At 51.3% G+C, this 13,966-nt stretch overlaps 2 protein-coding genes across 2 annotated transcripts in view; both read left to right on the top strand.

Annotated features, from left to right (window-relative positions):
- Positions 1-13,966, top strand: part of LOC144595034 (uncharacterized) — a 311,478-nt gene that overhangs the window by 28,251 nt on the left and 269,261 nt on the right. The gene's annotated exons all lie outside the window — the stretch shown is intronic.
- Positions 4,343-13,966, top strand: part of pde2a (phosphodiesterase 2A) — a 72,015-nt gene continuing 62,391 nt past the window's right edge. The window contains exon 1 of the mRNA XM_078402915.1: positions 4,343-4,581. Coding sequence (XP_078259041.1) covers positions 4,414-4,581 — 168 coding nt within the window. The 5' untranslated portion in view covers positions 4,343-4,413. The remainder of the gene's footprint in view (positions 4,582-13,966) is intronic.

The raw sequence follows: 13,966 nt of genomic DNA, 5'->3' as shown, positions 1-13,966 counted from the left end.
GCGCGGAAATAGGCCCTTCGGCCCATCGAGCCCGCGCCGCCCAGAGCTCTAGGGGCTAGCAGGAATCAAGGGGTATGTTCCCAATGTTTGGGGAGTCCAGAACCAGGGGCCACACACAGTCTTAGAATAAAGGGGAGGCCATTTAAAACTAATGTGAGAAGAAAAGTTTTTCACCCAGAGAATTTGTTGTGGATGTGTGGAATTCTCTGCCACAGATGGCAGTGGTCAATTCACTGGATGGATAGAGCTCTAGGGGCTAGTGGAATCAAGGGATATGGGGAGAAGGCAGGCACGGGTTACTGATTGTGGATGATCAGCCATGATCACAATGAATGGCGGTGCTGGCTCGAAGGGCCGAATGGCCTCCTCCTGCACCTATTTCTATGTTTCTATGTAAAACTGAGGTGAGAAGAAACCTTTTCACCCAGAGAATTTGTTGTGAATCTGTGGAATTCTCTGCCACAGAGGGCAGTGGAGGCCAAATCACTGGATGGATTCAAGAGAGAGTTAGATAGAGCTCTAGGGGCTAGTGGAATCAAGGATATGGGGAGAAGGCAGGCCTCCCCTTTACTCTTAGACTGTTGTGGCCCCTGGTTCTGGACTCCCCCAACATTGGGAACATGTTTCCTGCATCTAGCTTGTCCAGTTCTTTTATAATTTTATACGTTCTACATCTTCAGTGTATTTGTACCCAGCATCTGCAATTTCTTCCTCCAATCCTCGATCAGTGGGATGCACAGTGGAGAGTTAGAGCTGTACAGTGTGGAAACAGGCCCTTCGGCCCAACTCGCCCATACCGGCCAACAATGTCCCAGCTACACTAGTCCCACCTGCCTGCGCTTGGTCCATATCCCTCCAAACCCGTCCTATCCATGTACCTGTCCAACTGTTTCTTAAACTTTGTGATAGTCCCAGCCTCAACTACCTTCTCTGGCAGCTTGTTCCATACACCCACCACCCTCTGTGTGGATACGTTACCCCTCGGGTAAAACCTTTTCCCCCTCACCTTGAACCTATGTCCACATTCCAAAGATTTACAGGTTTGCTTCTATGAATTGTCAGTTGTCCCTAGGGTGCAGGATAGAGTTCAGTTCAGTTGAGTTTATTGTCACGTGTACCGAGGTACAGTGAAAAGCTTTTGTTGCGTGCTAACCAGTCAGCGGAAAGACAACACGATTACAATCGAGCCGTCCACAGTGTACAGATACATGATAAGGGAATAACGGGGCAAGGTAAAGTCCGATCAAGGATAGTCCGAGGGTCACCAATGAGGTGGATAGTAGTTCAGCACTGCTCTCTGGTTGTGGTAGGATGGTTCAGTTGCCTGATAACAGCCGGGAAGAAACTGTCCCTGAATCTGGAGGTGTGCGTTTTCACACTTCTGTACCTCTTGCCCCGATGGGAGAGGGGAGAAGAGGGAGTGACCGGGGTGAGACTGGTCCTTGATGATGCTGCTGGCCTTGCCGAGGCAGCGTGAGGTGTAGATGGAGTCGGTGGGAGGGAGGTTGGTTTGTGTGTGTGATGGTCTGGGCTGCGTCCACAATTCTCTGTGATTTCTCGCGGGTCTTGGATGGAGCCGTTCCCAGACCGAGCCGTGACGCGTCCCGGTAAAATGCTTTCCGCGGCGCATCTGTAGAAGTTGGACAGTTGGAGTAACTCAGCGGGTCAGGCAGCATCTGTGGAGAACAGGGATAGGTGACGTTTCACAGAGTGCTGGAGTAACTCAGCGGGTCAGGCAGCATCTGTGGAGAACAGGGATAGGTGACGTTTTGTGTCAGGACCCTTCTTCAGACTGCTCCAAGGAATGGTTGGACAGACCTTCAATTGTTTTCTTTGTAACATCAGAGGCTGAGGGGGGACCTGATAGAAGTGTGTCAAATTTTGAGAGGGATCATTTTAGCGGTCACGGTGGCGCAGCGGTAGAGTTGCCGCCTTACGCTCGGTTACAGCGCCGGAGACCCGGGTTCGATCCCGACTACGGGTGCTGTCTGTGCGGAGTTTGTACGTTCTCCCCGTGACCTGCGTGGATTTTTCTCCGAGATCTTCGGTTTCCTCCCACACTCCAAAGACGTGCAGGTTTGTAGTTAATTGGCTGGGCAAATGTAAAAATTGTCCCTAGTGTGTGTAGGATAGTGTTAGTGTGCGGGGATCGCTGGTCGGCGCCGACCCGGTGGGCCGAAGGGCCTGTTTCCACGCTGTATCTCCAAACCTAAAACTGAACATAGATAGAGTAGACAGTCCAAACCTTTGTCCCCAAAGGTGGACATGTCACAGACTAGAGGCACAGCTTTAAGGTGAGAGGGGCAAAGTTTAAAGGAGATGTGGGGGGCAAGTGTTTTACACAGAGGGGGGTGGGGGCCTGGAACGTGTTGCCAGGGGTGGGGGTGGAGGCAGATACGATAGTGGTGTTTAAGAGGCTTTTGGACAGGGGCGTGGATACGCAGGGAATGGAGGGTGAGATTAGACATAGACATAGAAAATAGGTGCAGGATAAGGCCATTTGGCCCTTCGAGCCTGCACCGCCATTTAATATGATCATGGCTGATCATCCAACTCAGTATCCCGTACCTGCCTTCTCTCCATACCCCCTGATCCCTTTAGCCACAAGGGCCACATCTAACTCCCTCTTAAATATAGCCAATGAACTGGCCTCAACTACCTTCTGTGGCAGAGAATTCCACAGATTCACCACTCTCTGTGTGAAAAAAAACGTTCTCATCTCGGTCCTAAAAGACTTCCCCCTTATCCTTAAACTGTGACCCCTTGTTCTGGACTTCCCCAACATCGGGAACAATCTTCCCGCATCTAGCCTGTCCAACCCCTGAAGAATTTTATATGTTTCTATAAGATCCCCCCCTCAATCTTCTAAATTCCAGCGAGTACAAGCCGAGTCTATCCAGTCTTTCTTCATATGCAAGTCCTGCCATCCCATTAGTGAGGAGCCTGACCGGGCTTGCTGGAACTGTAACTGAATCACCTCGGAATGTACCCAGACCGGTGGTACAAAGAGCTGGGCGTGTCGGGGAGAGAGAGAGGGAGGGAGGGAAGGAGAGAGCAAGGGGGGAGAGAGAGAGAGAGAGAGAAGAGGGAAGAGGTTGAAATAATCGGGGTAGACGCACAGAGTCTCTTGCCCCAGAGTAGGGGAGTCGAGAACCAGAGGACTCTAGGTTCAAGATGAGAGGAGGGAGAGAGTTAAATAAAGACCCGAAGGGTAGCTTTTTCCACACAGAGGGTGGTGGGTGTATGGAACGAGCTGCCAGAGGAGGTAGTTGAGGCTGGGACTATCACAGCATTTAGAACTGGAAAGTCTTCCTGTCTCTGACTACATTCTATCTCTCTCCCGCCCACTCCCCTGACATCAGTCTGAAGAAGGGTCTCGACCCGAAACGTCACCCATTCCTTATAAGCATAGAAACATAGAAAATAGGTGCAGGAGGAGGCCATTTGGCCCTTCGAGCCAGCACCGCCATAGCAGATCATCCACAATCAGTAACCCGTGCCTGCCTTCTCCCCATATCCCTTGATTCCACTAGCCCCTCGAGCTCTATCTAACTCTCTTTTAAATTCATCCAGTGAATTGGCCTCCACTGCCCTCTGTGGCAGAGAATTCCACAAATTCACAATTCTCTGGGTGAAAAAGTTTCTTCTCACCCCAGTTTTAAATGGCCTCCCCTTTATTCTTAGACAGTGTGGCCCCTGGTTCTGGACTCCCCCAACATTGGGAACATTTTTCCTGCATCTAGCTTGTCCAGTCCTTTTATAACTTTATACGTCTCGATAAGATCCCCTCTCATCCTTCTAAACTCCAGTGAATACAAGCCCGGTCTTTCAAATCTTTCCTCATATGACAGTCGCGCCATCCCGGGGATTAACCTGGTGAACCTACGCTGCACTGCCTCAATAGCAAGGACGCCCTTCCTCAAATTAGGAGACCAACACTGCACACAATACTCCAGGTGCGGTCTCACCAGGGCCCTGTACAACTGCAACTATTTACTCCAGTACTCAAAACTTCTCGTTATGAAGGCCAACACGCCATTAGCTCGTTATGAAGGCCAACACTCCATTAGCTCGTTATGAAGGCCGACACTCCATTAGCTCGTTATGAAGGCCAACACGCCATTAGCTCGTTATGAAGGCCGACACGCCATTAGCTCGTTATGAAGGCCAACACTCCATTAGCTTGCTATGTAGGCCGACACGCCATTAGCTCGTTATGAAGGCCAACACGCCATTAGAATGGACGGGTTGGGTTGAACCAGGGAGGGAACGGTCTCTTCCCCCCTCCCTCGCTGGTTTCGGGCCTTACTCTGAAGGTTATGTGCTTTGTGTTCGTTGTTCCAGACAGCGGAGCAGCCTCCTGGTAGCAGTACAGGGCGAGATGCAGGGAGTCCAGCGGTGAGGAACGTCAAGATGTGCACCAGTAAAGGCAAGGCGAGGAGGATCAACAGGGAAAGAGGCAAGGATGGAGAATGCAAGTGTGAGCAGGGACAGAACCAGGGCTTGCAGACGCAAGTCAAGAAGCAATCCACCTTAGAGAGCTCCTGCGCCATTTCCTCACGCCCTTACTCCATCCAAGAGGTGAGGTACCAGGGGGGCCGGGCTGGGGGAGGGGGAGAGGGAGAGGGGGAGGGGGGGAAGGTTGGGGAACGCCCGCCACCCTCGCAGTGCGCCAGGGACAGATCCTTGATTCGCACGGGTGTCTGGCCTGCTTTATGTGTCTAAGTACTAGGGGGTTGCCAACTTCCTCACTCCCAAATACGGGACAAGGTGACGTCACCGCCCCGCGCCCCACGTGACCTCACCCAGCCAGCGGCCACTTGCTCACGCTCCACCGATGGCGGCCGCCCATGCCGGGAGGCGGGTTGCTACGCAACCTCCGTTAGGCGGCGCCCGGCCTCCGGACCTACAGTGTCCGGGCCTACAGTGTCCGGGCCTAAAGTGTCCGGACCTACACTGTCCGGGCCTACAGTGTTCGGGCCTTCAGTGTCCGGGGCTGCAGTGTCCGGGCCTACAGTGCCGTCCGGGCCTACAGCGTCCTCCAGGCCTACTACAGGACAAGGGCGGTCCCATACAGGACAAACTAACTTAGCCCAAAATACTGGATGTCCCGGCTAATACGGGACAGTTGGCAACCCTAGCCAGGACTTACCTTTAGAAAGATGAGGAGTAATTTCTTTAGTCAGAGGGCGGTGAATCTGTGGGATTCTTTGCCACAGACGGCTGTGGAGGCCACAAGTCAGTGGATATTTTTAAGGCGGAGATAGACAGATTCTTGATCAGTGCGGGTGTCAGGGGTTATGGGGAGAAGGCAGGAGAATGGGGTTAGGAGGGAGAGATAGATCAGCCGTGATTGAATGGCGGAGTAGACTTGATGGGCCGACCATTGATCACCTTGTTAGCAAGGGCAGCACATTCTGGCCCAGCGGGTAGAGCTGCTGCTTCACGGCACCAGAGACCCAGGTTCTATCCTGAGCTCGGGTGCTGTCTGTGTGCGGAGTTTGCACGTTCTCCCGGTGACCGCGTGGGTTTTCTCCGGGTGCTCCGGTTTCTATTCAGTTTAGTTTCGTTTATTATTGTCACCTGTGCCAAGATACAGTGAAAAGCGATTTTTGTAGCGTGCCATCCATTCAGCGGAAAGACAACACACGATTCACAACCAGGCCATGCGCGGTGAACAGATACAGGATAAAGGGGACAACGTCTCGTGAAGATAACGCCCAGTAAAGTTTAGTTTAGAGTTTAGAGATACATCGCGGAAACAGGCCCACGAGCTTTCCTGTCTCCGACTACATTCTATCTCTGCCCCGCCCCCTCCCCTGGCGTCAGTCTGAAGAAGGGTCTCGACCCGAAACGTCACCTATTCCTTCTCTCCAGAGATGCTGCCTGACCCGCTGAGTTACTCCAGCATTTTGTGTGTACCTATGGTTTCGGAACAATAAACAATAGACAATAGGTGCAGGAGTAGGCCATTCGGCCCTTCGAGCCAGCACCGCCATTCAATGTGATCATGGCTGATCATTCTCAATCAGTACCCCGTTCCTGCCTTCTCCCCATACCCCCTGACTCCGCTATCCTTAAGAGCTCTATCTAGCTCTCTCATGAATGCATTCAGAGAATTGGCCTCCACTGCCTTCTGAGGCAGAGAATTCCACAGATTCACAACTCTCTGAGTGAAAAAGTTTTTCCTCATCTCCGTTCTAAATGGCCTACCCCTTATTCTTAAACTGTGGCCCCTGGTTCTGGACTCCCCCAACATTGGGAACATGTTTCCTGCCTCTAACGTGTCCAACCCCTTAATAATCTTGTTACCCCTTAATAATCTAAATTGTTTCGATAAGATCCCCGCTCATCCTTCTAAATTCCAGTGTATACAAGCCTAACCGCTCCAGTCTTTCAACATATGACAGTCCCGCCATTCTGGGAATTAACCTAGTAAACCTACGCTGCACGCCCTCAATAGCAAGAATATCCTCCCTCAAATTTGGAGACCAAAACTGAATAGAGTGCTGTGGTCAATACTGACAATGCCAGACCAACTCACAAGCACGCACGCATGTATACGCACAGACACGCACACACACACATACACACACACACACACACACACACACACACACACACACACACACACACACACACACACTCACACACACACACACACACACACACACACACACACACACACACACACACACACACACACACACACACACACACACACACACACACACACACACACACTCACACACACACGCACAGGCACGCACACTCACACACACACACACACACACACGCGCACACACACACACACACACACACACGCACACACACACACACACACACTCACACACACACACACACACACACACACACACACACACACACACACTCACACACACACACACGCACACACACACACACACACACACACGCACACACACTCACACACACACACACACTCACACACACACGCACACACACACACGCACACACACTCACACACACACGCACAGGCACGCACACTCACACACACACGCACACACACACGCACACACACACACGCACACACACTCACACACACACACTCACACACACACACACACACACACGCACACACACACGCACACACACTCACACACACACGCACAGGCACGCACACTCACACACATACACAGACACGCACATGCACACGCACACACACAGACACACATATATACAGAGACACACATACACACATACACTCACATACACTCACACATACACTCACACACACACTCTCACACACACACACATACAGAGACACGCACACACACCGATACGCACATTCACAGACACCACACACACATACACACACACACACACACACACAAACACATATAGACACAGACACACTCTCTCTCTCTCTCTCTCTCTCTCTCTCTCTCTCTCTCTCTCTCTCTCTCTCTCTCTCTCTCTCTCTCTCTCTCTCTCTCTCTCTCTCTCTCTCTCTCTCACACACACAAACTGCAGATCAATTCCATTGTAGAGACTTTCAATGCATTGCAGTTGAGGGCGCAGATTAGTGAAGGAGAGAGAGGAGCGTTGCCAGGCAACAGTCGGCTTTGCGATCCCCTTGGGCTGGAACCTCAATGTGGAGGAAGGAAGTGATGACGATCACGGGGTCACGGTGGCGCAGCGGTAGAGTTGCTGCCTCACAGCGCCGGAGACCCGGGTTCCATCCCGAACCACGGGCGCTGTCTGTACGGAGTTTGCACGTTCTCCCCGTGACCTGCGTGGGTTTTCTCCGGGTGCTCCGGTTTCCCCCCACACTCCAAAGACGTGCAGGTTTGCAGGTAGTGCAGGACAAAACTACTACAGATGCAGCCTTGGTTCAGCAGGTTAATCCCCGGGATGGCGGGACTGTCACATGAGGAAAGATTGGAAAGACTGGGCTTGTATTCACTGGAGTTTAGAAGGATGAGAGGGGATCTTATAGAGACGTATAAAATTATAAAAGGACCGGACAAGCTAGATGCAGGAAAAATGTTCCCAATGTTGGGGGAGTCCAGAACCAAGGGCCACACAGTCTAAGAATAAAGGGGAGGCCATTTAAAACTGAGGTGAGAAAAAACTTTTTCACCCAGAGAATTTGTTGTGAATTTGTGGAATTCTCTGCCACAGAGGGCAGTGGAGGCCGATTCACTGGATGGATTTAAGAGAGAGTTAGATAGAGCTCTAGAGGCTAGTGGAATCAAGGGATATGGGGAGAAGGCAGGCACGGGTTACTGATTGTGGATGATCAGCCATGATCACAATGAATGGTGGTGCTGGCTCGAAGGGCCGAATGGCCTCCCCCTGCACCTATTTTCTATGTTTCTATGTTGGTTTATACTGAAGAATAGCACAAATTACTGGAGTAATGTAAGAAAATAACTGCAGATGCTGGTACAAATCGAAGGTATTTATTCACAAAGTGCTGGAGTAACTCAGCAGGTCAGCAGCATCTCTGGAGAGACATGAACAAACGTCAGCCGTTCCTTTTCTCCAGAGATGCTGCCTGACCTGCTGAGTTGCTCGAGGTATGCAGGTTAATTGGCTGCTGTAAATTGTCCCCAGTGTGTGTAGGATGGAACAAATGTACCAGGGGATCACTGGTCGTTGTGGGCTCGGTGATCCGAAAGGCCTGTTTCCACGCTGTGTCTCTAAAGTATAGCTTAGTTTCGTTTAGACCTACAGCGCGGAAACAGGCCCTTCGGCCCACTGAGTCCCTGCTGACCAGCGATCACCTCGTATACTAACACTACCCTACACACACACACACACACACACACACACACACACACACACACACACACACACACACACACACACACACACACACACACACACTAGGGCCCAGTTTACATTTACCAAGCCAATTAACCTACAAACCTGCACGTCTTTGGAGTGTGGGAGGAAACCGAAGATCTCGGAGAAAACCCACGCGGGTCACGGGGAGAACGTACAAACTCCGTACAGACGGCGCCCGTAGTCAGGATCGAACCTGGGTCTCCGGCGCTGTGTGGCAGCAACTCTACCGCTGCGCCACCGTGCCGGCCTCTAAAGTCTAAAGATGCTGCCTGACTCGCTGAGTTTGTTCACAAGACATAAGAACAGAATTAGGTCATTCGGCCCATCGAGTCTACTCCCCCATTCAATCATGGCTGATATATCTCTCCCTCCTAATCCCATTCTCCTGCTTTCTCCCCATAACCCCTGACACCCACACTAATCCATCAATCTCTGCCTTAAAAATATCCATTGACTTGGCCTCCACAGCCGTCTGTGGCAATGAATTCCACAGATTCACCACCCTCTGACTAAAGAAATCCCTCCTCATCTCCTTACGAAAGGAACGTCCTTTAATTCTGAGGCTGTGCCCTCTGGTCCTAGACTCTCCCACTAGTGGAAACATCCTCTCCACATCCACTCTATCCAGGCCGCTCACTATTCTGTACGTTTCAATGAGGTCCCCCCTCATCCTTCTAAACTCCAGCGAGTACAGGCCCAGTGCTGACAAACGCTCATCGTATGTTAACCCACTCATTCAATGGAATGTTGGTCTTCATAACAAGAGGAGTTGAGTATAGGAGCAAAGAGGTCCTTCTGCAGTTGTACAGGGCCCTAGTGAGACCGCACCTGGAGTACTGTGTGCAGTTTTGGTCTCCAAATTTGAGGAAGGATATTCTTGCTATTGAGGGCGTGCAGCGTAGGTTTACTAGGTTAATTCCCGGAATGGTGGGACTGTCGTATGTTGAAAGACTGGAGCGACTAGGCTTGTATACACTGGAATTTAGAAGGATGAGAGGAGATCTTATCGAAACGTATAAGATTATTAAGGGGTTGGACACGTTAGAGGCAGGAAACATGTTCCCAATGTTGGGGGAGTCCAGAACCAGGGGCCACAGTTTAAGAATAAGGGGTAGGCCATTTAGAACTGAGATGAGGAAAAACTTTTTCAGTCAGAGAGTTGTGAATCTGTGGAATTCTCTGCCTCAGAAGGCAGTGGAGGCCAATTCTCTGAATGCATTCAAGAGAGAGCTAGATAGAGCTCTTAAGGATAGCGGAGTCAGGTGGTATGGGGAGAAGGCAGGAACGGGGTACTGATTGAGATTGATCAGCCATGATCACATTGAATGATGGTGCTGGCTCGAAGGGCCGAATGGCCTACTCCTGCACCTATTGTCTATTGCACCTATTGTTCCGAAACTATAGGTACACACAAAATGCTGCAGTAACTCAGCGGGTCAGGCAGCATCTGTGGAGAATATGGATAGGTGACGTTTCACAGAGTGCTGCAGTAACTCAGCGGGTCAGGCAGCATCTCGGGAGGGAAGGAATGGGTGACGTTTCGGGTCGAGACCCTTCTTCAGACTGACGCCAGGGGAGGGGGCGGGGCAGAGATGGAATGTAGTCGGAGACAGGAAAGCTCGTGGGCCTGTTTCCGCGATGTATCTCTAAGCTCTAAACTAAACTTTACTGGGCGTTATCTTCACGAGACGTTGTCCCCTTTATCCTGTATCTGTTCACCACGCATGGCCTGGTTGTGAATCGTGTGTTGTCTTTCCGCTGAATGCATTCAAGAGAGAGCTAGATAGAGCTCTTAAGGAGAGCGGAGTCAGGGGGTATGGGGAGAAGGCAGGAACGGGGTACTGATTGAGAATGATCAGCCATGATCACATTGAATGGCAGTGCTGGATCGAAGGGCCGAATGGCCTCCTCCTGCACCTATTGTCTATTGTCATTCCTGGGATCATTCTCTGGACCCTCTCCAGAGCCAGCACATCCTTCCAGTCTCTCCCCAACTCCTCACTATGCCCCAGGTAGCCCCTCTCACTGAGTTCCAGGAACACACTCTGGTCGGCATTGGGTTGAGTGGCTCGGAGACCAGTCCGGTTCATGTACCGAGCGAGGTACAGTGAAAAGCTTTTATTGCGTGCTCACCAGTCAGCGTAAAGGACAACGCATGATTACAATCGAGCCGTCCACAGTGTGCAGACACACGATAAGGGAATCACAAAATGCTGGAGTAACTCAGCGGGTCAGGCAGCATCTCAGGAGAGCTGGAATGGGTGACGTTTCGGGTCGAGACCCTCCTGAGATGCTGCCTGACCCGCTGAGTTACTCCAGCATTTTGTGATACCTTCTGTTTCCACACTGTATCACTCTATGGCTCTAAACAGGGTCTCGACCCGAAACGTCACCCATTCCTTCTCTCCAGAGATGCTGCCCGACCCGCTGAGTTACTCCAGCATTTGTGATTCCTTCAATTTGTACCAGCATCTGCAGTTATTTTCCTACATGATAAGGGAATATCGTTTAGTGCAAGGTAAAGCCAGCAAAGTCCGATCAAGGATAGTCCGAGGGTCACCAATGAGGTAGATAGTAGTCCAGCACTGCTCTCTGGTTGTGGTAGGATGACAATAGACAATAGGTGCAGGAGGAGGCCATTCGGCCCTTCAAGCCAGCACCACCATTGAATGTGATCATGGCTGATCATTCTCAATCAGTACCCCTTCTCCCTATACCCCCTGACTCCGCTATCCTTAAGAGCTCTATCTAGCTCTCTCTTGAATGCATTCAGAGAATTGGCCTCCACTGCCTTCTGAGGCAGAGAATTCCACAGATTCACAACTCTCTGACTGAAAAAGTTTTTCCTCATCTCCGTTCTAAATGGCCGTACCCCTTATTGTTAAACTGTGGCCCCTAGTTCTGGACTCCCCCAACATTGGGAGTTCTGTTGCCTGATAACAGCCGGGAAAAAACTGCCCCTGAATCTGGAGGTGTGCGTTTTCACACTTCTGTACCTCTTGCCCCGATGGGAGAGGGGAGAAGAGGGAGTGACCGGGGTGAGACTGGTCCGTGAAGATGCTGCTGGCCTTGCCGAGGCAGCGTGAGGTGTAGATGGAGTCGGTGGAAGGGAGGTTGGTTTGTGTGATGGTCTGGGCTGCGTCCACAATTCGCTGGCGATTTCGCTCGGTCTGGGATGGAGCCGTTCCCGAGCGGGACATCTGGTAAAGTTTCGTCGCTGGCCCGGGCTGGACCCTGGACTGGCCTGGATGTATTCTACAGTGCATGTGTCTCCAGTGTAACTGGAGCAACTGGGGATACAGCTCTGTTGGAATAACATCCAGGGCCAATACTCCACGCCTCGCCTCGCCGTTCCGCGTCAACTCCCAATGGATCCAACCCACGATGTTGTACCCGGTTTCAGACTCGTCGTGTTGAATCTCATTGTCTGTCACCTGGTTTCACCTGAGCCATCAGGTCACAAGTGCGGCACAGTTGGGTGGCGCGGCGGTAGAGTTGCTGCCTCACAGCGCCGGAGACCCGGGTTCCATCCCGACTGCGGGTGCCGTCTGTACGGAGTTTGTACGTTCTCCCCGTGACCGGCGTGGGTTTTCTCCGGGATCTTCGGTTTCCTCCCACACTCCAAAGATGTGCGGGTTTGTAGGTTAATTGGCTTGGTAAATGTCAAAGAAATAAAAAAGGCAGTGGAGGCCAATTCTCCGAATGCTTTCAAGAGAGAGCTAGATAGAGCTCGTAAGGATAGTGGAGTCAGGGGGTATGGGGAGACGGCAGGAACGGGGTACTGATTGAGAATGATCAGACATGATCACATTGAATGGTGGTGCTGGCTCGAAGGGCCGAATGGCCTCCTCCTGCACCTATTGTCTATTGTCTATTGATTGTCACGTGTACCGAGGTACAGTGGAAAGCTTTTGTTGCGCACTAACCAGTCAGTTTGAAGACACGATTACAATCGAGCCGTCCACAGTGTGCAGATACAGGATAAAGGGAATGACGTTTAGTGCGATATAAAGCCAGCAAAGTCCGATCAAGGATAGACCGAGGGTCTCCAATTAGGTAGATAGTAGTTCAGAACCAGTCTCTAGTTGTGGTGATTTTTTTGCACAGGTGGGGGCCTGGAACGTGTTGCCAGGGGTGATGGTGGAGGCAGAGACGATAGTGGTGTTTGAGAGGCTTTTGGACAGGCGCGTGGATACGCAGGGAGTGGAGGGATATGGATCATGTGCGGGGTAGAGGAGATTAGTTCAACTTGGTATCGTGTCCAGCATGGACATTGTGGGCCGAAGGGCCTGTTCCTGGGCTGCACTGATCTGTGTTGAGTTTGGTTGAGTTTAGTGTATTGTCACGTGTACCGAGCGAGGTACAGTGAAAAGCCTTTTTGTTGCGCGGAAAGACAACACACGGTTATAACCGAGCCGCCCACAGTGTGCAGATGATATACGATCAAAGGGAATAATGTGAATAACGCTTAGTACAAGATAAAACAAGTTCCATTATACGAGGGTAGACACGAAACGCTGGAGTAACTCAGCGGGACAGGCAGCATCTCGGGAGAGTAGGAATGGGTGACGTTTCGGGTCGAGACCCTTCTTCAGACCAGAGCTAAACGACGCCCATTCCTTCTCTCCATAGATGCTGCCTGTCCCGCTGAGTTACTCCAGCATTTTGTGTCTATCTTCGGTTTAAACCAGCACCTGCAGTTCCTTCTTGCACAAGAATCTATCTTTCTCTGCCTTAAAAACATCCATTGACTTGGCCTCCACAGCCTCGTCTCGACCCGAACCGTCACCCATCCCTTCCCTCCAGAGATGCTGCCCGACCCGCTGAGTTACTCCAGCACTCTGTGAAACGTCACCTATCCATGTTCTCCACAGATGCTGCCTGACCCGCTGAGTTACTCCAGCACTCTGTGAAACGTCACCTATCCATGTTCTCCACAGATGCTGCCCGACCCGCTGAGTTACTCCAGCACTCTGTGTCTATTTAGAACGGAGATGATGAAAAACTTTTTCACCCAGAGAGTTGTGAATCTGTGGAATTCTCTGCCTCAGAGGGCAGTGGAGGCCAATTCTCTGAATGCATTCAAGAGAGAGCTAGATAGAGCTCTTAAGGATAGCGGAGTCAGGGGGTATGG

Source organism: Rhinoraja longicauda, chromosome 7 (assembly GCF_053455715.1).
Source record: "Rhinoraja longicauda isolate Sanriku21f chromosome 7, sRhiLon1.1, whole genome shotgun sequence".
Taxonomy (NCBI): Eukaryota; Metazoa; Chordata; class Chondrichthyes; order Rajiformes; family Arhynchobatidae; genus Rhinoraja; species Rhinoraja longicauda.
This window is presented reverse-complemented; position numbering and strand designations above follow the sequence as displayed.